Here is a 26,842-nt window from a genome sequence, read left to right as displayed (position 1 = left end):
ATTTTTCTTCCACTCGGTCGATTCGACTCGCCCGACGAAACTGTCGCGAACACGCCGAGTAATGTTTTTATTGGAAATTGACGAAGCGTAAAGCTAGGTCTCAAGCACAGTTACACCAGGCCGCATTTCATTGTTTGTTTCTTACGCCGAGCCGACATATGAATGGCTGGCGATTTCTTGCTCGTCTCTGATTGGTCCGTGGGGAAAATCTTCTATAAATAACGGCACAGCGCACATTATACCCCCAAGATAATGACACAGTCACGTGATCGCCAGCAAAATTTTTGAGCCCGGAGTATATTAAATTCGTTTAATATTTCAGTGTGATTTTTACCATCTTGTCATCGGTGTCGGAACTTGAGGTAAGGACAGATTACTTGTTATCAAATGTTCTTCTTAATTTCGTAAAATCTTGGTTTTTGCATGTGTAATTATCTTGTTCTGATCAACGTAGCGAATTTGACCTCACACACGCTAATCAGAACGCTTCAAAATGGCGTCAGTTGTGGAGTGGTAGTTCGTAGTGTTTAGAAAGCGACCGAGGCATTTCTTTGTGTGTGTCAGCTAATATTTGTCGTCAGTAGAATTTAGACATGATATCGTGTATACTTACCTGACGTAAAGAGATACATGCGTGTCTCGGTATGTGTGAATCATGTGTATATGTGTAATATTTGGATTCTCTCGTTGGCTGTACATATATATATACATGTATTACCAGACCACACCGAAGTATCAAGCTTATAAGCCGCCAACAGGAGGTTTTAGCCACAAGAGGCCCCCGTGTAAAATGAAACTCGTCATTTACGTCACGAAGATTTAAAAATATCTAGATTCGTTTTAGATTATATCGTGTGTATATCAAAAGAAAGACAGAGTATACATGTACCACTCAAATTATATGTGTTTTATGTATTTGGGTGTATAATTTAGTTATAGTGTAAATGTCATTGGTATAAAACCTACACTTTCATGTGAAAATATATATCTTAAATTAAATGTATTTTACAATGACTATGGAGAGACTTATATAATTATGAATATTATTGTGATAAAAAGAATTTTTTATATATGTGTAATAACACATAGATATTTTCAATTATACAATTGAAGTTATTACATGTAAATTAAATATATAAAAATCGGATGTAAAATAAATGTCATCAGAAATTATAAATTTATTACAGTATCATTATTACCATAATATAACATCTAAATCATTCATAATAAACCTGAATATTTAATTCAAAAATTAGAAAAAAATTATGTGAAATTTTGAAGAAGATTAAAAGATATTATTCAAAACAGTAATATATATATCTAAATGTATTTTCTGAATATATTTATTCTTAAGGAAAGTTATATAAATTGATATTTGTCCTCCTACATGTATTGGTGAATTATATATTTCAAAGGAACAGAACATCTATAATGGTAATGTGATTTAGGTGAAGAAAAAAATCTTTTAAAAAATTGACTGCATAATTGCACCACAGATATTGTGCATAAAAAGTGATATTTTAAAGGTTAATTTAATTAAATGGCCGTCATACTCGATTTTTGAACAGACAGAAAATATATCGAATGTTTTTAAAAGCCGTTTGTACTCTAACTATTAAAGGTCATATCTGTTGAGGAAAACGTCGCGGGGGGTAGAGCGATGCAAAGTGTGACGTTTTATATCGCACAGCCTCTAGGTTCGACAAAAATTCTCCACGCCCGAAGGCCCCCGACCCGGCTAGGGCGAGCAGAGCAAACCGAACAGCCCATTCGTGATAAATGACAGCTGTGCTGTTAGTAAAATCGACAGCAATCTTCTCTGGAGAGGTCGACGGACATCCCAGTCCGGTATTGAATGTGAAGCCATGGGCTTTCGTGTGTCCACACAATGCGAAATTAGAAACGAATTTTGCTTATTTTTGTCTCGCTCTTCCTCTCGATTATAAAAGAACAGATGTGGGTTGAGATCTAGCGAACTCGAGAAGATGTTTGTCCGTAGACAGGTGTGGCGTAGACACCCATAGGGGATTAAGGGACATGTTGACACGTACACGTTTATTGAATAGATATCAAAATATGTTGAATATGAGAAGTCGGATTAAAAAAGACATTTTGATGGAATATATTGACAGTTCATGGATGATTAATCTATAACCTTGGTGTGTATATATATGTTGTGAGAAATATAGATATTCAACAAAAATCACACTAAGTACACAAGATTGACTTTGAAATATATTTTAATTTTTCTTATCATAAATCATTTTAAGTAAGAATTCTCAAGGATGGCATGTCGTAATGCTACGAATGATAATTGCGTGGAGATGTTTAAATACAATTTTCTTACGATTTACCTGCTACCCTCAAATGTTATCGTTGTAATTTTAAAAATTATCTTTCACGGTTGAAAAACGAAATGCAATATACCCTTGCATTACCATGGAAACATAATGCAGCAGAGCCATGCAGAGCAGCCTGATTGCGCATGATCACGTAATATGGCGTTCCGCTAGAGCGACGTACCGGCGCACATGGTGCATGGGGTTATCTCGTGCAGCCAAAAAACTACAAATAAATGGTTCTATTCTACTGGCAGTTTTGATAAATCGTAAGATATAGCTTTGATAGCTTATTTGTAAAGGGAAGTCTCTCCGTCTGATAATATTCAATTTCTGCATCGCAACGCACACTTCTTGTGTGCTGTGTATTGCACGTTGAAGTAATTTCGAACTTCATGACGTCACGATTTACCGGAAAAATCATTCTTGGGGCCGAATCGATATGACAGTGCCAAATCAAGTCTAATCCAAAGCCTTGGAAGCAACTACACAGAAATAATACAATTTTATAGGGATCATCGGTACCGTACAGATTCCTGATGCCTTACGTACACTAACACACAGGGACCTGACACGAACTTCTAAACATCAGTATTCATACATGTATATAAGATAGAAAGCTCTAACAGACAGACTCATTGTTATTATTGACAAATTAAAGTTATACTTATAAATTTAAGAACAAATTCACATCGCTGAGAGCACAATAGTTTATATTATATAATTGTTCTTTTTTCTTAGTTTAAAAAATCAGGATTCTTTCGAAAAATACTTCCCCGGTATAATCGAGTCTTTGTACGCCTATTCTTGGTCTGAACCATGCATGTGCTAGCGTGTGGGTCTTTGCGTTTCGACTTATGCATAGAACAAACGGCTTCTGCTACTCTCAATACCTATTGCGGAATTAGATTAAGTTCAATCTTTTTGGCTCAATTTCATGATATTTTTCGCAGTATATTTGAAAATCAATCGTATGAAATTTGAGTCGGAATGTGGCCCCTGACGTCACCATTCAGAGTTTCAGTCCGGTAATTGATTGTATGGGTGGGCTGCGAACACAGCTGGACATCGCCCTATCTCTTTCAGCGCGAGCGGTCAGCCCAACTGGGCGACGGATAGATCAAATTTATGAGGTGTGAGGTTGTTATAGAACTAAACCCAATTTTAAGCTAGCTTTATTTATAACCTTGAACCGGATTTAACATGTTTTTAACATTTACACCAGGGAATATATCATTACATATTTACAATTACGAATTATCTGGGTATATTAATTAATTAAAACAAATCATTTTACTTGGTAGGGGTAGATATTTTTCTCACAAAGATTACGTATTTCGTGTTTACATATTTTGGAGATATAATTTCATTTTTTCCTTTAAATTGAGCGAATTAGTGAATGTCAACCGATCGCTAGTTGTTATACATTATCCATATCCATTATTTTGTGCTGTACACCTTAATTACAAAGAGGCTGATACATGTACAGTCAATACATATTGCATACCAAGTCGGTGTCATTGTTTCTATTTTTAGGAACGCCGAATTAATATTATAATATGTCGTCACAACCTGTTTGATGACGTTTCTGTATAAAGTTGCACTTTTGTCCAAACGTTGAGTTCCTCAAGGTGATGTCCTAAGTCCAATATTTTTCTTTCAATATCATGTACTATATATGAAGTATATGCTTTTGATGTTGATTACATATCATATACATGTTAAAGGTCTTTTAATTTGACGTTTAAGGTTCATAATTGATAAATAAATATTGTGACAATTCAATCTGGATCCGTGCCTGTATATGTGTGTCAGAATTTCTCGCTCGTATTCTAAAAATTGTGTCGGTACGATACGGATCGAGTATTCAGTAAGATTTGAAAATATTGAAAATTCTAAACTCTCTACTTACACAATGCCAAGAATATCGCCAACCATTTCAATACACGAGAATAAAAGAATAAAAGTGTATAGTTGCGATAATTTCACAAAACGTAAACTTTTTTTGAAACGTGTATATGCATAATTATGTCAAATATTTGATTTGCAATTTTAATTCAATTTTTAATTTGAGATAATAAAATATGGAGAAATCAAAATTTCAAAAGTGTTTAAAATGTCACTTCCAAGCCCGAAGAGATCGATAACTGATCGCAAATAGATAACAAAACTTTATTATAACAAGGATCACACTTACCCTAAATGGCACGTATGTTAATCTGATTTTTAAAATATACTTGACTTAAAACAAAAACAAAAATAATTACAAATCAGATGTCAATGAATCGCGGTACTGAATGTTGTAAGGTTCAAGTATTCTATGCAATGCAGATTAAAATATTGTAAAACCTACACCGTCATAGTTCACCACCAAGTCCATTGCTTTGCTTTTGCAATGCTCCATGCAGGCAACTGTATAGCCCATAGGCTTCTTTGTTGCATCTTTGTCTGAGAATAGGTCGTACCGCATCAATGTTCTCTGGAGATTTCAAACTGCCAATAACAAACGACGGGTCTCGTTTATGTGTGTAAACGACAGTCAAAGTCCTTTTGCATAAGGCTGTATAATGTTTACACTATGTTATCGTTCGTAAAAGATAGGAGGTTAATAAATCTGTTTGTTAACCTTGTGCGTTGGTGTTGGTCTGGTGTGAAACACGAGTTGTTACAGTGTACAAATAGCTTTGGTGTGAAACGTAGGTTGTTACAGTGTACAAATGGCCCTGGTGTAAAACATGGGTTGTTACAGTGTACAAATGGCCCTGGTGTGAAACATGGGTTGTTACAATGTACAAACGGCTTTGTTGTAAAACGTGGGTTGTTACAGTGTACAAACGGCTTTGGTGTGAAACATGGGTTGTTACAGTGTACAAACGGCCCTGGTGTAAAACATGGGTTGTTAGAGTGTACAAATGGCCCTGGTGTGAAACGTAGGTTGTTACAGTGTACAAACGGCCCTGGTGTGAAACATGGGTTGTTACAGTGTACAAACGGCTTTGGTGTGAAACATGGGTTGTTACAGTGTACAAACGGCCCTGGTGTGAAACATGGGTTGTTACAGTGTACAAACGGCTTTGGTGTGAAACATGGGTTGTTACAGTGTACAAATGGCCCTGGTGTGAAACATTGGTTGTTACAATGTACAAACGGCTTTGGTGTGAAACATGGTTTGTTACAGTGTACAAACGGCTTTGGTGTGAAACGTAGGTTGTTACAGTGTACAAATGGCCCTGGTGTGAAACATGGGTTGTTACAATGTACAAACGGCTCTGGTGTGAAACATGGGTTGTTACAGTGTACAAACGGCCCTGGTGTGAAACATGGGTTGTTACAGTGTACAAACGGCCCTGGTGTGAAACATGGGTTGTTACAATGTACAAATGGCCCTGGTGTAAAGCATGGGTTGTTACAGTGTACAAATGGCCCTGGTGTGAGACATGGGTTGTTACAGTGTTCAAACGGCTCTGGTGTGAAACATGGGTTGTTACAGTGTACAAACGGCCCTGGTGTAAAACGTGGGTTGTTAGAGTGTACAAATGGCCCTGGTGTAAAACATGGGTTGTTACAATGTACAAACCGCTTTAGTGTAAAACGTGGGTTGTTACAGTGTACAAACGGCTTTGGTGTGAAACATGGGTTGTTACAGTGTACAAACGGCCCTGGTGTAAAACATGGGTTGTTACAGTGTACAAATGGCCCTGGTGTGAAACGTAGGTTGTTACAGTGTACAAACGGCCCTGGTGTGAAACATGGGTTGTTACAGTGTACAAACGGCCCTGGTGTGAAACATGGGTTGTTACAGTGTACAAACGGCTTTGGTGTGAAACATGGGTTGTTACAGTGTACAAACGGCCCTGGTGTGAAACGTAGGTTGTTACAGTGTACAAAGGCCTGTGAACAGGTTGTTACATGTACAAATGGCCCTGGGTAAACGGTTGTTACAGTGTACAAAGGCGTAAAATGGGTTGTTACAGTGTACAAAGCCTGGTGTAAAACATGGGTTGTTACAGTGTACAAAGGCCTGGTGTGAAACATGGGTTGTTACAGTGTACAAATGGCCTGGTGTAAACATGGGTTGTTACAGTGTACAAACCCTTAGTGTAAAACATGGGTTGTTACAGGTACAAACGGCCTTGGTGTGAAAACATGGGTTGTTACAGTGTACAAACGGCCCTGGTGTAAAACATGGGTTGTTACAGTGTACAAACGGCCCTGGTGTGAAACATGGGTTGTTACAGTGTACAAACGGCCCTGGTGTGAAACATGGGTTGTTACAGTGTACAAACGGCTTTGGTGTGAAACATGGGTTGTTACAGTGTACAAACGGCCCTGGTGTGAAACATGGGTTGTTACAGTGTACAAACGGCTTTGGTGTGAAACGTAGGTTGTTACAGTGTACAAATGGCCCTGGTGTGAGACACGGGTTGTTACAATGTACAAATGGCCCTGGTATAAAACATGGTTTGTTACAGTGTACAATTGGCCCTGGTGTAAAACATGGGTTGTTACAGTGTACAAATGGCCCTGGTGTAAAACATGGGTTGTTACAGTGTACAAATGGCCCTGGTGTAAAACATGGGTTGTTACAGTGTACAAATGGCCCTGGTGTAAAACATGGGTTGTTACAGTGTACAAATGGCCCTGGTGTAAAACATGGGTTGTTACAGTGTACAAATAGCCCTTGTGTAAAATATGGGTTGTTACAATGTACAAACAGATTTGGTGTGAAACGTAGGTTATTACAGTGTACAAACGGCCCTGGTGTAAAACATGGTTTGTTACAGTGTACAAATGGCCCTGGTGTAAAACATGGGTTGTTACAGTGTACAAAAGGCCCTGGTGTGAAACATGGTTTGTTACAGTGTACAAATGGCCCTGGTGTAAAACATGGGTTGTTACAGTGTACAAACAGCTCTGATGTGAAGAGTGTACAAACGGCTCTGGTGTGAGACATGGGTAGTTACAGTGTACAAACGGTTATGGTATGAATATTTGTGTTGTATAATGGTTTACGTCTGTGACTCTTTAACAGTTGTGACCCTGACCTTTTATCAGCATTTATCAGGCCTTATATACCAAACCATTCTGTATACACTTTAAAATCGAGTACTTGGTTGATACGATCTTGACCTCCGTTATTGCCATAATGACCTATGCTGTAAACACAATGACCATGAATATTGCATCTATGACCTTAACTGCTGCGATCTTGATCTCTGCTGTTGCGACCATGACCTTGAATATTGCAACTGTGGCCTAAACTACTGCGATCGTAATCTGAGATGTTTCGACCACGACCTTGGACTGTTGTTACGGTGACCTTAGATTGGCGGTTGCGATCATGATCTTTACTGTTGTAACTTGTGACCTAGTCGCTGCAATAATGTACAAGCTCTCAAAACGAAAGCAGCAATTGTGAAAAAATAAGTACTCGTCACGTTCGTGCCATTGTTTGTAACAGCTCATCTCAATGTGGACAAGTGTATTATGGTTGCCATGGTGATTTGATTCTAATAGTCCTACAGTCTATAGATAGTCAGACTAGTCTATACATTGCTGCCGCAGTTGCGTATCGACTAATCGAATCTTCAGCTGGTATCGGATATTCGAGTTGAAGTATGTCAAATTTGGTTTTGATTTTTGTTGCGCGGCATTACGGAATACGGCCAGACTTTGTATATTTGAAACAATTCAGTATTAGCTGCAATATATAGTAGCTCGATAGAGTCTTAGATAGATAGTGATGTCGTCTTTGGCTCCGTTCTAACTCCGTATCAGCTCAATGTATCTGTGATGTTTAGAGCACGTATCCAGTATATATAAAACTGTACTGGTCTTAAGATATGTAACTAATAATGTAAGCAATCAAATAATTTTCTGTGTTGTTTCACCATTAGAAAACGGGTCAAAGTTAAATCTGTCACAATCAATTTAAAATACTTAAAATACAAACATATACTGTACAATCACGCGCCGAACTATTAGACTCAAAATATCTACTGCGTATTGTTACGTTACGTTGCCATTTTGATATCATTAGAACGCTTGAATAACGTCGTCCACGGCTGCTCTGGAGCATCTTTACTAATGAATATTTTGTCATCTAGCGTTGTACCGCGGCAATATAGACGTTTACCATCCAAGTTATAACGATACTTCTATTGTTTACGGAAAACGCAAGCAAGACCACGTGGTTCGTTACAACTGTAATTTGTCCATGTCCCCTTCGGTGGTGTGTGTTTGACCGTCACGTGACCACCTTGAGGCTGACCCGGTCGTCGCCATGTCGACGGTTTAGTGTGAGAATAATGGCCTATTTATCGCCCATGTAAATATCATGACACACGGCTTCTTATACTTCGTAACCAACTTCATTAAATAGGCGTCACTTTTTCATCTAAGCGTCATAAACGCTTGTAAATCATACGGCAGTACGGTACTTTACAAGCATATTTGTGTACGCGGGAGCGTCATAAATCATGTTTTAACATTATGTAATTTACTTAACGTAACACCAGCCTATGATCAAATTACATGCCTTGACAGATCCAAAGTGGTTAGCTAAATGTCGGTCTTGTCAAAGGCGGGTTAATTGTTTCCGGAATTAAAAAAAAAAAGATTACTTTCCGAGTCGAATACTATTACACGTCCACAATAGTTTGGGGAAAAATATACTTAATTATTATTTTTTATATAAATAAATGTAAAGTTAAATTTGTGTACGGAATATTTATATACAATATCAGATTCTATGCAAATATAGTATTTATTTTAGATTTTAAGTTCACATTATGATTAATAAAGAAGAAATTTAAATATCTTAAAATTTGCAGATATATGTACTAGTAAATCCATAAATTAATTATTTGTGCAGTGGTTTTGGCTCTGTTTGACAAAACCGTTTTATATTCCTTCAGTGAAATCATTCAATTGATGAAATGACTAAGATGAGTTATAAGTAAACCAATTTGGAAATGACTGAAATAAAATGTTACACTACCCCTATTTATCAGAATAAGTAAATGTACTAAAAAATGAGATAAATTTATCAGCTTGCTAAAATTATTGTTTTGAAATATATTATTATATGTAAAGTAGTTAGACAAATTTCATTTCAGTAAATAAATAGCATGGCCAATCATTAAAAAGAATGATTAATGAAATGAAAGAATGGGTTGGATTAGGGTTTTTCCAGATCCATTCTGAATGCTTTATTGTTCTAAGCCCATATTTTTGATATACAGCAAGAAGCAAAATTGCCTATTAATTGCTAAAGATTTTTTTTAAAGGAAATCATTTTATGTGTATGTCTGGACTTAGTAACTAAATGGCAACTTAAAAAATCCTCCAGAAATGCATTACATCAAATTTTCACATCAAAAGGAAACACCAAGAAGAAAAAAAACCATTAGTAGACAATACCAAAATTTTAATAATTTGGTTTGAGGACCATTTTGAGAAATTTAAATCCATGCCTGTTTAATTAGGCCCTGGTTAATACAGTAATTGTTTTAATTTAAAGCATAAATATCAGAGCAAAAAAGAAAACAATGATGGACTGAAAGGTATCAAATGTGCTAATTTTATCAATTTAATATCACTGTGTATAAGACATGAGCATATAACATAAAGTTATATGAATTTTATGTCATAATTTATACTGTAGACAATCAAATCTGGACAAATTATGTTTGTCTCTTGTGAAATTGTTTAATTCTTATCCAATTTCCATACCACCAAATCCACTAAACTACATTATATAACTTAGTATATCTATTTTAAATATGTTACATCAGGAAAGATGATCTCAATGAAATGAATAAAGTTTGGTGTACATGTGTTTCTGTGATGGGATATACAAAATGTAGTTATTATTTAAACGAAAGTGGTTTACATTGAAATAAAAAAATATAATTAAATATAGCTTAAATGGAATTTAGATAATACAAAAATTCTAAAATAAGATAGTGAAATACGAAAAGCTGATATTCTTCCATAAAAGGGACACTGTAATAAGAAAGGTATTCAAATGGGTGGTGTAAAAATATGAGGTTTACCAAATTTATCTTTTCTATGATATTAAAAAAATAAAGAGATGCATAAATGTAAACGAAATGAGCTAAATAAACTTGCAGAATTAAGCAAAATATATATGAAATATATGGCTTAACTTTTGTACTAGAAAATATGATTGCTTAAAATATTATCAAATTATTCTGAATTGTATCAATTGTGAAAATATTCTTCACCTTACATTCACACACAAAATAAACATTCTTTCTTAAAATACAACAATTTAGCATCATTTATTTTTCATGAAAGAAAAATATTAAGAAACTAATATTTTGATAGCTTTATCAACAAATAGAAAATTGTGTTAATATTCAAAAGAAATAAAGAATTGTGGAAAATAAGATACATTTGATACAAACAAGTATGAATTCCTTGTTAAATTCTGTGAAATTTTTCCTTTTTTATCCAATTGACTTTTTTACTAAAAGAATTAAATGTCTAACAAACAGCAAAAGTAATGAAATATTTAATGAATCAAGTTACTAAATACATGGTCAGTTTACAGTCTTAAAATCTTATCTCAAAGTGAATTTAAATCCAAGTATTATAAACATTTCTATGAAATCAGTGGCGTGTGACCGACAGGAATCTGATGTCGCTTCTGAGTGCGTATACATAGAAATTAGCCAATCAGCGCCAAGTTCTAAAAGGGCCCTCCTCGAAACGACCGACATCTGCTTCATAGGGTAATTTGCATATAAGATGTGTTTACTTTCTCAGCATTACCATTGTTGAATCTAATCCCGACTCAAATTCAGCTTTCTGTTGATAAATTTAAATGCCTTGGTATAATTATGTAAACACACGTAAACTCTCTATATATTTATTTTAAAGTGATTGTACAGCGTAACCGTATCTTAGTTTTTTTGGTAGGAATTAAATTGTTATATTTTTAGCACCAGAAATATGTTTTGTATGCAAGAAAACTTGTCTTGTATTTTAATCGTCGATCTTGGGTACATTATATAGCGTATTTTTGAAACCTTATAGATATACACAATTCTTATTTGAAATACTGATATCATTTCTACCCCATAACTTATCCAACTTAGGCATACAAAATGACTCTCGAATTATTTTGTGCTTAATTAGAAAGATAGATTTCGATGTATGACAAATCATAAATATTCATGAGATAACGACAGAACAAACTAATTGATGGCCACAACAAAAGACTACCCCCCTTGTCAGCCTAGCTGGAAACCATTGTTGAACTATGATCTTTATGTCATGACCTCAACTGACCTCTTGGGTTGAAAATGAAATTAAAAACACGAATCCGGACTGTAAAGTATGTTTCGATAATTTTATAAAATTACATATTATAAATAAGATGTAACTTCCTTATTCGTATCTGCTATGAATTTCTTAACTCACGCATTAATTGATATTCGCGTTTCTTCCTGAAAAATACCACAAGTGATAAGAATTTGAAGTGAATTACGTTTCCGGATACAGAGAAGTATATATTAAGTTGTGCTGACATTCAATAAACACATTTGTCATCCAACCATCTCATTGACCTTAACATGCAGTTAGTTTTCATACAATGCATTTCGTTATAAAAAGCGATTCTACAAACCAGTTTAATTTTGCGTCAAAAGAGACATTTGATGTATGCTATTTGACCATGCGTGAGTTCTATGTTCAACGTGATATCGATAACAGGAATAGCTTTTACATGACATCGCCCTCTAAACTAGCACTGTTAAAACGTCTCTGATCAGGGATATAAAATTTCTGTTAGAAATTATAATGGAGTAAATATTATAATGGAGTAGATCAATTTTTATTCTTTATACAGTATATATGCAGAGACGTATCGTTGACGTTCAGACTTTTAATTGGAGTCCGGAGACGACCCAGCCGGTTTGTGGTTAGATTTTTCTGCTAAAAAGAGATCGCTATCGTTTTATCGGCGTAGTTGTTAGGTCACGTGACATGATAGATGGGAATTTAATGCATTGCCACTACAGGGTGGTCAAGTCAAAGCGACATTAGGAAGTGGTTCCACCGCGAGTGACCATACCACAAAATATACCACGTGTGTTATGAAGAATGCCAACAACGAATCTCCGGATATTTCTCTATTTATTTTCCACTTATGAAATTTCTACATGGTACAACAAACGTTGGTGCATGTTTACGGTAAAGTGAACAATATGGAAATATCAGAAGATCCACGTGACCAGTGATTTTGAATTTGATTGGTTGTTCATACATTGCAGCATTTTTACTTGGAATGCCTAATTTGCATAACTGTAATTTGCACAGATCGAACGTTGTGTTGATGAACTATTTCATAAACTTGGAATGGCATTGAAATATATTATGAGTTTTGTGGTTTTAAAATGTTAATGGTATGAAAATGTCTCCACAAAGAACCTACAGGTGAATCAAGGGACCCAGTTGCAGGTATTTAGTTTGAAATAGATCTTGTTTTTTGAGCATTCCTGTGTCATGGATGAATGAAGACCTAGAGAAATCCTCAGGTTCAGCTTTAAAATAGGATGTGCTTGATCCAATCGTATAATTAAATCTGTTACCTTTATCAAAGAGTTTACATTCTCCTCGCTGAAATGTCATTTGCAACGCAATTTATCGAATGTAAACTTAATAAAGAAGTATGATAAAAAGACAGTTCAAAATATAGACCAATATTTAAGTAGTTTTAATATAGATTTGGAACATTTTTCATGATTGGTGGTAGATAGTTCATTCAATGTAAATACACTGACAATCTGAATACAGACTGTTTTAAATATACCAAAATTATCCTCCATTTATTATAACACATAAATTATATTTGATATTAATAAAATGACAAATAAGTGCAAAGATATATTTGATGTACCATTTGATCGATTCGCAGCTTAATATGCGAAAAGTTCAAATTATTTTGCAATTAGATTTTGCTTGTTCATAAATTTTCACATATCACAAAGCACAAATATCCAATGAATAACATGGGCTCAAAATATAACATGAATATTGCATTTATTAAAAAGGGACATTTTCCATGCATGTTTTCAAATCTATTATCCATAGCCATGCTTTTGATACCAACTATACAACAAACTTAAGTTTAAAGTTAAACCGTTTTTGTCCTGGAATCATGATGAAATGCAAAATGTTAAAAGGTTGTGATTATGTTGTAAATTAATATTTCATGAATTTAGGATTTGTTATGAGGAATAATTGAATTAAAAAGAGAGAGTTAGTAAAGAAAAATAAAAGGCTTCCATATATATTTTCATAGATGTTGTTGGTACAGTACTTTTGTTTTAAGATTGATCAATTCTTATGCTCCTCAAAACTGCACATCAGTTATCCTGCTTAAAAATCTTCAAAAACAATCATGGACTATTCATTATTTTTTAAAAGTGTTTCTAAAGTTAGATTCACATGATTGGTATTTCATAGAAGTACCATGCAGTTTAAAATGTTCATAAATTTTCTTGAACTTAATGTATCTGGTGAGACTTAGTTTGGCTTAGTTTGCTCATAATTGTTTAGGATGGACGATTCACATTGGATTCACATAGATGATAGTTCAAATAAAATGTATTATTTCAAAAAGTCAACATGTCAACCAATCTTTACAGACATATCATATGATTTTGTTACCAAAATATTGCTCCAGAGTCCAGATTGTCCTTGCTATTTCATTTATGATGGATTTTGAAGATTCAAAATAAATATCAATTCACTGCTAAATCTTTGTGTACTTAATGAAATGAGATATATTAATAATTTAATTTTATGAAAATCATTAATTGATTTAATAATTAACCTTAGGGAATGAATTTTTTGTTAATATTCGCAATGTATTTACATTGGAAGTTCATATTCGAAGTTGGGATTCTGTCATTAAGTATGGTATACATGACAAAATTAATGACAGATATATATAAAATCTAGCTACATTACCTACAGTATGTTTTGACAATATAGCACGTAAAGCAATTTACTGCTTGTACAGTCAGGAATTTCTCTGTTCTTTGGAAACATCAGAAATTACAAACTTTATGATTTTGATTTAAACATATTTTATTTGCATATATATACATATGGAATTAGGCACACGTGAACAACTTATGAACCATCCTCTCCCGTAAATTCAGTTGTAAAAGTCAGATTTAGAAGTAAAAAAAGGGGAGGAAATAATATATTTGAAGGTAAAAAATAAATGTGTGACAAAAAAATGCAGTGAAACGACTTAGGATTAATGGTCGACAGTAATTCCTTATATATTTTACTTCCGAACATTAAGCTTACTCTCGGCATAAAATACAAACACAAACAGCGAAATGACTACATTTTTCTTTTATCTTTTTCTTGAAAAATGTATTTTTAATTTAAATTAGCCTGTCTGAAGTCAATTGAAACAAACATTAATCAGGGATTTTTTTTTTCTTTAAAAAACTCACGAGAACCATTTGAACATACCTCTTATGTAGCTGTTTATTCTCAGTAAAACGTATGGTACTAGTTAGTAGAAGATAGCCTTGGGTTCTTGTGAATGTTTGTGGGTTATGGGTCCTGGAGTGTAATGAGCCATATCCAGAGTCGACTTTACCTATATGTATATTACTATACGGTCTCCCCGACTTAAACCACACACGCGCTCGACCCCACAAATGGAAAAAATCGTCATTATGTAAATTTTTGAAATCACGAGTCGTTACTCCCTGTGTATGTAGCCTAAACGCGCTGTGTCTCGCTATGCTCAGCCATCGAGGAAACCCATTAAAAAGATAAAATACATATAAATATATGTACACACATCTCGTGAGTAGCTAGCTAGCTAGTCTCCCTCTCATGATAGCTTAAAACTTATCATAAAAGTGATATCGAGGGACTTTTCATGTCCCGTCACTCCACTGCTTATTATCTCAAATTCGCTGTATTTAATAGCGGTGTTATTCATCATGTTTAGGGTTCTATGTTATGGAAATTTTTCTCCTGATGTAAGCCGGGGTTCTATTTAGCGTATAAATCTCTTGCACTACTTTCACAGCGGAGGCCGATCAACGAAGAGGTGGTAAATCGTCGTGTCAGGTTAGTAGTGAAGTAAGGTGGTATTTGTACATAAAATAACTGTCTTCAAATTTAGTATACTGGTTGATTGAATGGTTTTAAAAACAAGTCTAAATACCGTAAATATGTACGAAGATACATGCTGGGTATTTAAATCGAACGGTTCTTTTCTTGATAGTAACGTCTCGCACTTTATTGCCGACCACAGAACATGGGCTTGGACAATGATGCTTTCATCAAGAACTATAAGATGATATGTATAATCAGACGTACTCGCTGACCAATTTAGATAAACTTTAAGATCATTTCTTACGTAATCGCCAAACTAAAGGAATAATGACTTAATGTCAGCGTACACCAATAGCGATTCGCTTTAGTACATTGGATGGGAAGGTTTAGTTACGAGACGCACATAGCTAATAATTCCAAACATTTATTCTTGATATAAATAGAATAATGTACTTATTAATGAGTCTGTTTTAATAGAAATAGTATATTGTCAAATAGGTTACAAAGAACTTCATTGTCAGTTAAACAAAATTAAACGACTCCATCACCAAAACTTACACCTAGTGTTACAATCATCATTTTCTTCTGGTTGATAACTTGTGCGTTTACGTAGTTTAATAGCTAAAATGTAGGTTAAAAGAAAGGAAGATTATGACGAGCTTAGCTGTATGCAACAGCAACAGAGATTTTGAAATTCAAATCCATGTGTTTAAGAAATAAACCGGGAGCAGCTATTCATTTTTTTCCGGACGAAACCAATCGATAATTGGTTCCGCGTTTTAGTGACGCCCTCGTAAACCAAACCAAATTAACGCCAGAGCTTCGATAAATAGCACTTTTTGTGCTATTGTCAACTCCCCTGGGAGCAATTTCCAGCTATTGGCATGCTGACATAGTAATTTCACGGAAAATGATGCTTCCAACCACGAATTTCCATTTCTAACTCAAGTTAAGACACCGTTCTTTTATGGAATTTGGCGAAATGTCATAAAAATGGTCCGTCTGTTCTGTAACAGCCCCCAGAAGCTGAATGTAATTTGTTTAAAAGGCTGTTTTCTCTTGTCTGATATAAAATTGTCAATTTTACAGAAATATATTACCTTTGCGTTTTAGAGAATACTGAAGGTCGATTCTTTTCGTTATTTAGTGTATTCCATTCGATACTACGAAGCTAACATTCATGACTACGTGGTTTAGGTTTCAGTACATGTATTCATCATTTGTCTTTTTCAAAAGTCGTTTTGAAAGTAAAATTATTACGTGATAGTAATATAAGGACATTTTGGTCATGAGAGACCGATATTCAAAGTCGTGCTTAAACTGCTATGGTATTCCAAGACCGTTATCTGTCAATTGCTTTCTCTCTTAAAGAATTGTAACCGCAATGTCATTAACTAAAGGTCATGGGTCACGGATGTCTCAATTCCTTCACTATCTTCACACTTCACCAATTAACATTGTTATTACAGGAATTATTTTATTGTTATCTAGAATTCTTTGTATTCATTGCGTCTGTAGTTTATCATGGTTGTTAGATATCCATGACAATGGCTTACGATTATGATTGAATACTGAAGGTCAAGGCCGTTGATCATGTTGATGTTACGCGTACGTACCTCATTTTGCTTCAAATGCCATTCTTTATATTGCGAAGTTTTCTGGGCACGTTATGCCATTTTAAGAAGAATCATATAGTTCCGAAGGTTCGATATACTTATTGATAAATTTTCTACTTGTGTACGATTTACTGAAGGTCATAGGTTTGTAAGGTCAGGAATCATGTTTGATATATGATATCTGTATGTTTTGGGAGGTTCTGGTATAATCGTTCGGAAGAGGACGTCATTAAGTTAGATAAACGTGTGTTTAATCGTTAGATAAACGTGTTTAATCGTTTATCCTGTTGTCATTGATTTATGACAATAAAACTATCATTAAAATCAATTCGTTTTGTGTCCTCTCTGTAAAAGTGAGACTCTTACGTTGTATAGTGTCAAGAAAACGTGTCGGTAAAGACACAGAATTACACGTAAAACACAAAACTCGTGACGAAAGCATGTCGCCAAAGACACAGAATTAAACGTACAGCGCAAAACTCCGAAAACACATCACTGGGAACGGACATACCAGTCGTCCCACTCCCTTTATGAACTTTTGTTTACTTTTCCAGATGCATAGGACGACACGGATAAAGATAACAGAACTAAACCCCCACCTGATCTGTGTGTTGTGTGGGGGATACTACATCGACGCCGCTACCATCATAGAATGTCTTCACTCATGTAAGTATACTACCACTGTTCTGGTGGCATTAGAACAAGTTACATATTACGAGCTGCTGAGTTTCATTTTTGTGGTATTGTCATAGTAATATGCTAGTACCATTGTCCTGACAACGTCTGGTTTTAAATTTTAACGTATGGTAAATGTTATTACACAAATGTCAAAACAGGAAATATTCAAAGATTTATTAGGTGAACTGAAGTCAGAGGTAAGGGAGCTATCGACTAAACAATATCCCATGATGTTTCATATATATAAGAATGTATACATTTAACTCTTTCTTGTGAAATTTAAAGAGAAACGAGAAATAAGTAGCAACAGTGTTTTTATGTAGGGAAACAGTTATCGTTGAGATAGACTGGCTGCAGACATTTTCGTATTGATGTCATTCGATATTTAGTGGGTCGAGGAGATATTAATCACCAGTGATCAAATTAATCCTATTCCTGTATATACTGTAAAGCACTTTATTTTTGCGTACAATATTTTGCGTTTTCGTTATTTTCAACGTATTTGCGAATACATAAATTCGCGATCTTGAACGTTTGCTATCAATCGAATATCCATATATATGTTAACATTTAAATTCGCGTTTGATCTCTCCCACAAAAGTAGGCGAAAACTTGTTACTCTTATGAAATAAAGTGCTTAAATACTTATAGGTAATACTGTCACCCATGGTTCTTTTGTTTGCCCCTTGTCGGTCTTACGATTCAGTGATGCAGCATTATCATGCGGCAATAACAGCATTTCTACGATGTTTCACAATGATATCCCACAAACTGATTTGCCTTAAAAGGTCACTTAAACATCTTCGCCACTATAGCACATATATATTTTGAAAAGGACACTAAATTCTTTCAAATGCATCTCTGTTTGTTTCAGTTTGCCGAACATGTATCGTTCGATACTTGGAATCGAGCAAATATTGTCCTATCTGTGATGTCATGGTTCACAAGACCAAACCACTACAGAATGTAAAGTAAGTAATTCACATTCCTACCACAACAAATGTACTGCACTGAAAATTGATTTCTGTGCAGTGTTTGTAAAGGTGCTGTGTATTCAGTCTCTCAATCCATCAGGTTCCATACTACTCCGGGAATAAAGGAACAAATCATTTACACTGAGACGTGAAAGCATTGTTCTAAAGTTACCCGATCGTCCGTCACAGACGTTTATGAAGCTATCCTTCATTTTAAAGTACATTTTAAAAATGTTCGGAAGTAGACTATTGCTAGATGTGAGTGAAAATGTTCAGAAAACATATCAATGTCTAAAGGAGACACAACGAAAAAATGCATACTTAAAACTATGACCTTTATTTCCTTGGCACTTGTTAAATGGAATATATTGATGAAGTGTTTTGTAACATTATTTCGCTATTAGTCAAAAGAATAACATTGATGATTTATATTCATGGTTTATTTTGTTAACTTTCAGATCGGACAAAACGCTACAAGACCTTGTATACAAGTTAGTTTCTGGTTTGTACAAAAGTAAGCAACTCTAAAGAAATATATTACAAATACTTATAACATTTCGCACATGAACATATACTCATATAACTCATATATTCATACACAAATTAACTGTATTTCATGGAACTTGGACACGCCAGTCCTGTATCCATTGTTTCCTATTGGAACTCATGATATCACTAAATTGTAGTGTTTTGACAGAGCAAACATATCCTACTTTCATCTCAATCACTGCATGTATGAACCAGCCTTGCTAAACTGCACCATTTAATTTAGCTTATGTGCTTCTTCTATTTACATAAACATCTTATCATATTTGAAGGAAATAAACACAGGTATTTAAAGTTGAGATACAAAAATTAAACAAAAACTACATACGAGCATAACTTGTGACTGGGATCAGGTGTTGTAATTGGTTTTATAACAAAACGTCCATTGAAATGAACACCGGAAGTTTCTATTTCAGTGCTGGAGTTACATGATACACTTCCCCCTGTACAAGCTATGTTTTGGATTAAGGTGACACCGCACATTTTATTTCAGTACTTTACATTTCTCAAGCATAGTTTAATTTTCAGAAGGACAAAATACATTGTGAATTCAAATTCTAATTTTTCATTTTGCTGATGGATTTGCAAAACACTCGATTTTGTATTGAATTTGGGTTCTAATGACGAATTCGTAAAATTATTATAAGTATCTAACGAACTTGTTTTCAATTTTGTAAATTCCGCTTTTAATTACTGGTAATAAATATGTATGGTCAACATTCATATAAATTCCATAATGTCTTACTGAAAAATATGTTGACGCAAAACCTGGAATACAAAGTGAAACTGTATTCAGTGCATAATAACTTTGATTGTTCAATCATATGACCACTGTTAAAATATATCATGCACAATAGGTATTTTGAGCTCAAGAACAGCGTTTAATTCACTATTGAGACCTTCGAGTGTGTTACTAAAAATAACTATGACGTAATTATGACTTGATGAAACCAAACTACGAAATTATGCTAAGAAGATACAAAGGCTAATGTATTAATTATAAATGTAAATTGATATTAAAATAGTGAGTACATGTGAATACTATTGATACATCGAATAGTCATAATTGAATAGCATATACGAATAATTGAATAGCATATACGAATTTAAACAACTTAAACATAATGTAGGTTCCCATTCAAATTGTAGACTAAGCATTTTAGAACTTGTTAAAGTAACTCCCATTTTGACTAGCGAAACAGATTACTTATATATAATTATTTGTCCAGCAAAGGTGTGCTTGTCAATAACCGTGCCATGGAAAGCGACGGATTTGTTGTTATTTGTAAACACGCAGTAACGTCCACCATCAAATGTATTGTCACAATGTAATTACCTACATTATGAAGCATGTTTAACTGTGTACAGCAGATAGCAGTGATTTACGCCAAGCCGACCAAAGGGGATTTGACTATTTATAAACATATCCGAACCGTCTCATGCCATGACCCATAATTAATGCGAGTTGTCATTCAAGCTTTGTAGAAGATACATGTGTTCTTTCAAACTGATTCGTGGTTGTCCATTCGCAGTCGATTACACACAGTGCAGTGTAAAGCGGTAGGAAACACTACCTGTCAGCTATGATTAATTGGGCCGTCCCTGTAGGTTGGCCATTTTGGCAAAAATATATGTAAACGATATCGGTCTGCGTTAAATGTTGGTGTCTTTCATATATGTGTAATGCCTCCAATAATTCAGTACCTATATAAACCTAGTGTTGATATCTATTGAATTATGCTGTTTCGAAGAACACACATCTCAGCTACATTACAATAGATAATACAATATATTGCTGATATATACCTTTTTATATTAAAAAATTGCTCCCTTTGTTTAAAACTTAGTACTTACTTATTATATAGATAGATATAGATGATCAAAATTGTTGAGTAATATTTGAAACGAATAATAGTCAAATATTTAAATGTCCGGCATTTTTGCAGTTTTCAACGTTTATTTCTTTTGTTTTGCCTTTTCATCTTTCGATTTTGGTTGTGCATTTATATCCCGTTATCCAGTTATTTTTCCCATAGCGACATCCATATTTTGTTGTTTAAATATAATCAAGGGGATGCTGTCTCTGTTGTACAATTCTTTTTTTATTTCATATAACATCCACCAATGTCTATGGGTATTGTCTACTAAAAGTGATTCTTATAATCTTTGTATCGTCACAGGTGAAATGAAGCGCAGACGGGACCTATACCATGCCCATCCTGAAGCAAGTAAGGCCGACTTCAAAGAATTACTAGTCTTGAATTCTTCTAACATAAACGAAAAATACAAAAATAAAGTTTCAATTGCGAAAAGACATATATCATCAAAAGGGCATTCTCTATTTTGTTATAGAAGATTTAAACAAACTTAAATAAATTGATATAGTTTCCCTCGTTTATTTGCTGAAGCCATTGAAAGAATTCCATTAATGGAAAAAGAATTCTTAATTTTGAAAAAAAAAAAATTGATTCGAATTACATAAACTAAAAAAAGGTTGCATTGTAAAGATAATTGTTTTGACACTTTCGCCTGAACGGGTTTAACTTTGTTTATGCTACGACAGTATGACAAATCGTTTGTTTACATATCCAAGCCGTTACGTAATGTGATATGTGTGTCGTTGGGAACCTGATATCAGTTTACGTAGCCATTGAGTGATGATTAATTACTGGGACGTCCTATTTAGATCGGTGTTATTTTCACCACCCAGGCTGTCAGATTTTACACCCTATGACTCGGTGCATAACATATTGCATACGAACATATATTTTAGGGATAACTTATTTTTTCGACTTGGTGATGTCAAATTTCTGCATTCTAAGTATGTGGGCGCACTGACACCAAATCTTGTTACAGTGACAACCTATATGGCTTATTATATATATATTCATTGTTAAATGTTTAAAATATTAAAAAAGGCAAAAAAAAATGAATAATAAAGAAAAGAAAAGAAATGAAAAGAATATTTGTAATACAAATATTTAGAAGACGGTTAAACATTATATATGATAGATAAATAAAGGATTATCATTTAACTTTAATCGGCGGTTAATTTCACTATAGGAATCCATTTAATATAAGTATAAACAAAATAACGTCCACTCAACAAATAGGTAAACAAATGGATGGTTATGTTTAATGAGATAGACGTAATTTAAATCAATGCTAAATTTATTGCTCCCAAGTTGAGCACAGACATGAATTTAAAAACTAAAAAATTTGATGGAATGGACGAATTGCCAATATGTTCTTGGGATATTTATAGACCATCGAATCTTGCCTTCCCTACACCTATATGTTTTACTTAGTGGTTTGGAATATCGTCTAGACATGATATAAATTGGCAATAAATCGAATACGAATCCATTGTATGTGAAGTATATACAAGAAAATAGAGACACATTGATATATTTTCGTTGCCAGCTCACAATTGCACTGGGCCTAGCGAGGAAAAGGGCGACGAGGATCAGGATAGGCTCATTTACACATACGACGAAAAGATAAGCTTATCGCTTGAACTGTATTCTGAGTAAGCATTGGACGTTTTACACAACTTAAAATAACATTATTTTGTTCTTTGCATAACTGAAGTTGCATGATATCTTTGAAAATTATTTTACTTATAATTTCAAATATTATTCTTCTAAACGCTTTTTTACCAACATTGGTAATTCATGGTAAAGTATGCGTCTGTTTAAAACGATATTTAAAAAGACAAAAAAAAACGAGTTACTCGCAGAATATTTCCTACAAGTATGCTAAGGTCTGTACAAATTTGATTAAAATTTTAAATGTAATGTCATAAAGATTATGGACGGCTAAATAATGAAGGTTCTGTAGTTACATTGTTGTAGAAACACATGTGTTGAATAAATATCGTATTTTCGTTGAAGATGTATTCCAGAAGATGTCATTGATTCTTCTCCCGATGAAGAGAACCCAGATAGAATGAAAGTAAGTTCAACAAAGGGGAAAATCGCAAAATTTACGATACAGTCATCATATATTCGGATTACGAAAATTAAAAACGCAAACTTGGCTTCAAGAGTTCATTGTCAATTTGAAAAAGTGAAGGAAAATACTGTAAGAGATGTGATATATATAAAATCTATGGATATATACTACATTGCGATGGTAGTAGATAGCTTGAGACGGTCTAGATTAAAATTTCACGTTTCAAAAAATGATATATTTCAAAGATTTGTATGAGTAAAATTATTTAAAATGAATAATGTCTTGTATCTCTATCATCTCATCTTTCCATTCCAAATCCTTACTTTATGTTGTTATTTCTTGTTATTTCTTGACTATTCCATACGGTTACCATTATGTAACTCACAACATTACCTTTATGGATTTTTTTGTTCCTTGGTCTGGCTTATTCATGAACGGTTCAGTCACGTATAGCTATTTACTTTACAGAAACGGGATGTCCGGTATCTACAATGTCCAGCTGCTGTGACCATTGGTCATCTCAAAAAATTCATTCGGATGAAATTTGATCTGCCATCTCGCTATAAGGTACGCCATTTATATTCCATTCAGAGTTATGGTAAAATAAATTCAATATCAAGGTAAGAAGCAACAAAAAAAAGTTATGGTTGAACAAAAAAATTATCATTTGGTATGATTTGTTTTGTTTTTGAGTTTGAGATACTAAAATAGAGAATAATTCAAACATGCGCATATTGTTGGCTTTAATTGTTACCATTTGTTATTAACCATAGATGTGCGCATTTTCAGATCGACATTTTCCACTCCTTCGAACCTCTGGATGATCTTTTTACCCTTATGGACGTGGCTTATATCTACACATGGAGAAGGGTAAGGGTTTTCAACTTGTAGCATGCGCTTTATTTGATTAAAGATGCTCCACCGCTTACAAATGGTATTTTTCACTATTAAAAACAGGAGCAGACGATTAAGTATTTTTCTTCAGTTACAAAAGATACTTAATTCACACCATTACCATCATCGAAAAGTTTGAGCTTCTAATTTTACTTCAAGTTAAAAATGGTAAAAAAAAAATTAATTGCATCCCGAAAAAATTCAGTGGCACTATATTCTATATGGAATGAAGTACTGATTGCGCATGCACCAAAGGCAAAATAAATAATTTATATTTTTTGTGTGTTAATTAGACATATCTATACACGATTAAACACCAAAAATGATGAATGTCATTTATGCTCTGTCGGCGGTGGAGCATCTTTAAAATGTGTTTATAATACCTTTCGGGATTAATTAATACATTAGGATAATCTACCGATGATTGTTTCACTTTTGACAAAATGTGCCCTTCTGGAGTAGAGGGTGAATTCTACTTGTTATCTCCTTATTACAGAATAAAAGTAAGGTATATTGCAAAAGGTGTAATATATCTCTTGAAAACCCTCTTCACCACCTAAAGTTTTAGTTCAACATTGATCTCTGTGTGTAATCCGCTAGCTAAGACGATCAAAACTCCACAACTGTAATCGTTTATGCTCTTGCTTTGCACGCATCGTCATTGTAAATGCAATCCTGAGGAATACCGGTATCGTTAACAGTGTTCACTTTAATAATGTAACACTATTTATCCACAGTTATTGTGCTATTCCGATTGTATTGTATAACCGAGAAGAACAGTGAAGACTATAAAAAATAAAAAAATATGGAGAATATCATTTCGATTTCCAGAGTTTTGATGATCGTTTACTTTAACACTTGCTATAAGTTTGTGTTGTAATTATCTGAAGCCATTTATTAATGCATTTGTTCATATTGTTTTACAGCAATCGCCCTTACGACTGGTATACACAGTTTTTGAATTAGCCAGAAACTACAAACGAAAACGTGAGGATACACAAGTACCATGTATGGAGAAACATTCACCAACGCCAGAGGACGTTCGGAAAGAAACACCTGTGGAAGAAAAAGACCCATCTCCTACGGAAACAGCGACAGAAGCAAGTCCACCATCACAGGCCACTCCTGTGACTGCGTCAGCGCCCGCGCCTGCGCAGACGATGTCATCTGTGACTAGAGATGAAACACAACATATAACCGAATCTCCCTTACCACCGCAGCAATCCGAGAAGGATTCCACGCAAAAGGACGTTAGTGCCCCAGTTATCAAGAAAAACACATCGAAATATTTGGACAGACTTTCGTGCCAGGCACCCGCCACTGTTGGCAAAGGACTCTTGAGTAAACTCTCCATAGATAGTGCTGGATGCAAACCTTTGGAAGACGTGAACAGTTTAAGTAACAATGGCGGAAGTGTTTATGACTTTAATGATGGCCGCGATAGTCCTGTACCAGCGTTTACAGCGCCCTCTGTGGACGATAGCAACGGAAGTAGAGGGGCTTTTAAACAAACTGCTGGAAAGAAAAAGAAAATTAGCAGTGGGAAGTTCTCTTACATAGCCGAATCACGCTTTCAGGACAAAATTATTACAAATAAGCCAAAGGTAACGAAAGATTATACTAAAAGTAACAAAATACCAAAAGAAAAGAAACAAGGTTTGTTTAGTGTGAAAGGAAAAGTGAAATCGTCGAAATTCAACGGCATTTATACGCATCATGTCTTAAATGGACACATGGGCGACTAAATGTGTGTTGTGTCTATTGAGCAATTTAATTGCCATGCCCTGTGTAATTTTACGAATGGAAGTTTGTTATTTTCAAAAAAAACTACCAAAAAACAATTAAATGCTTGGGCTAAATGAAGGGAAAAGCCTCAGACAATTTTCAGTTTTAGTTGCAGTAGGCTTTGTTGTGATTATTTTTGCAAGTTTGTTTTATTTTTCGAAAAAACATCTTTGATGGATTTCATGCTGATACCCGGTATTGAATACATTAAACCTCTTATTATTTAAATTACAAGTATATGAAGTTCTGTGCTCGTTTAAGTGAAGTATTTTCTGACTTCTTCTCAAGGACCCTTTAAAAGAAAATGACACAAATTATGTTCATGTGTAATATTAGCACAATTTTTACATTGGGGAAATGTTATGGAAGATTGTCTTGCTGCATTTTTACAACAAATTAGATGCTTCTTGAAAATAACGAGATAATGGTTTATAACTAACTGAGATTGTCATTTAACGACTTCTAAGAAATTGCATTGTCAAAGCAAGTTCACTTAGGTTATATTAAATTCTCAAAGTATCTTGTCAATAAGATTGAAATTGCTTATCATAAAACCATTTTGTATCAACTACAAAATGTTTTAAAATCTTCAGTTATTTATTTACGTTATTTGTTTGGTATAATATCTACAGTTTGAAATTTCACACAACGACCAGAATTAAATTTGCTTAAAATATGAGATGAAATATAGACTCTCGTATCCACAATAATTTACACTTTTTTCGTGTTCTTCATAATTTTGAAATGCTTCAATAACAATTTTAAAATTTCTGTCTTAAATGTAAATGATATATCCACGATGAAATTATAATTTAACTACTAAGAATTATTTTAATTAAGCATTACGATTTTTTTTTTTTTTTATAATTTTTTTATTTTTGAAATCATTTTCATTTTTACAGACAATACAGACAAAGACAATTAATTTAACATC

The 26,842-nt window shown here is 34.1% G+C and overlaps 1 protein-coding gene across 3 annotated transcripts; it reads left to right on the top strand.

Moving 5' to 3' along the window:
* The first annotated feature begins 234 nt into the window (after positions 1-234).
* Positions 235-26,842, top strand: LOC138314287 (polycomb complex protein BMI-1-like). 3 transcript variants are annotated; one of them, XM_069254549.1, is made up of 10 exons: positions 235-362; positions 17,632-17,743; positions 18,630-18,726; positions 19,188-19,243; positions 21,456-21,503; positions 22,699-22,804; positions 23,169-23,229; positions 23,698-23,796; positions 24,019-24,099; positions 25,050-26,840. In XM_069254549.1, the coding sequence occupies exons 2-10, from the start codon at positions 17,632-17,634 to the stop codon at positions 25,866-25,868; spliced, it is 1,479 nt and encodes a 492-aa protein (XP_069110650.1). In that variant the 5' UTR covers positions 235-362; the 3' UTR covers positions 25,869-26,840. The 3 variants fall into 3 exon arrangements, with proteins under 3 accessions (XP_069110650.1, XP_069110651.1, XP_069110652.1); XM_069254550.1 differs by lacking the exon at positions 235-362 and adding an exon at positions 12,331-12,827 and having other exon boundaries at positions 25,050-26,842; XM_069254551.1 differs by lacking the exon at positions 235-362 and adding an exon at positions 15,220-15,473 and having other exon boundaries at positions 25,050-26,842.

Source organism: Argopecten irradians, chromosome 2 (assembly GCF_041381155.1).
Source record: "Argopecten irradians isolate NY chromosome 2, Ai_NY, whole genome shotgun sequence".
In the NCBI taxonomy this organism is placed as follows: Eukaryota; Metazoa; Mollusca; class Bivalvia; order Pectinida; family Pectinidae; genus Argopecten; species Argopecten irradians.
The sequence above is the reverse complement of the archived record's forward strand: the minus strand, read 5'-3'. Positions and strand labels throughout refer to the sequence as shown.

Bases quoted from the DNA above. Each gene is read 5' to 3' on its own strand.
- LOC138314287 (XM_069254550.1), top strand. From the start codon at position 17,632: ATGCATAGGACGACACGGATAAAGATAACAGAACTAAACCCCCACCTG. The intron at 17,744-18,629 runs GTAAGTATACTA...TGTTTGTTTCAG, and splicing joins CATAGAATGTCTTCACTCAT to TTTGCCGAACATGTATCGTT. The intron at 21,504-22,698 runs GTAAGGCCGACT...TTTCGTTGCCAG, and splicing joins CCATGCCCATCCTGAAGCAA to CTCACAATTGCACTGGGCCT.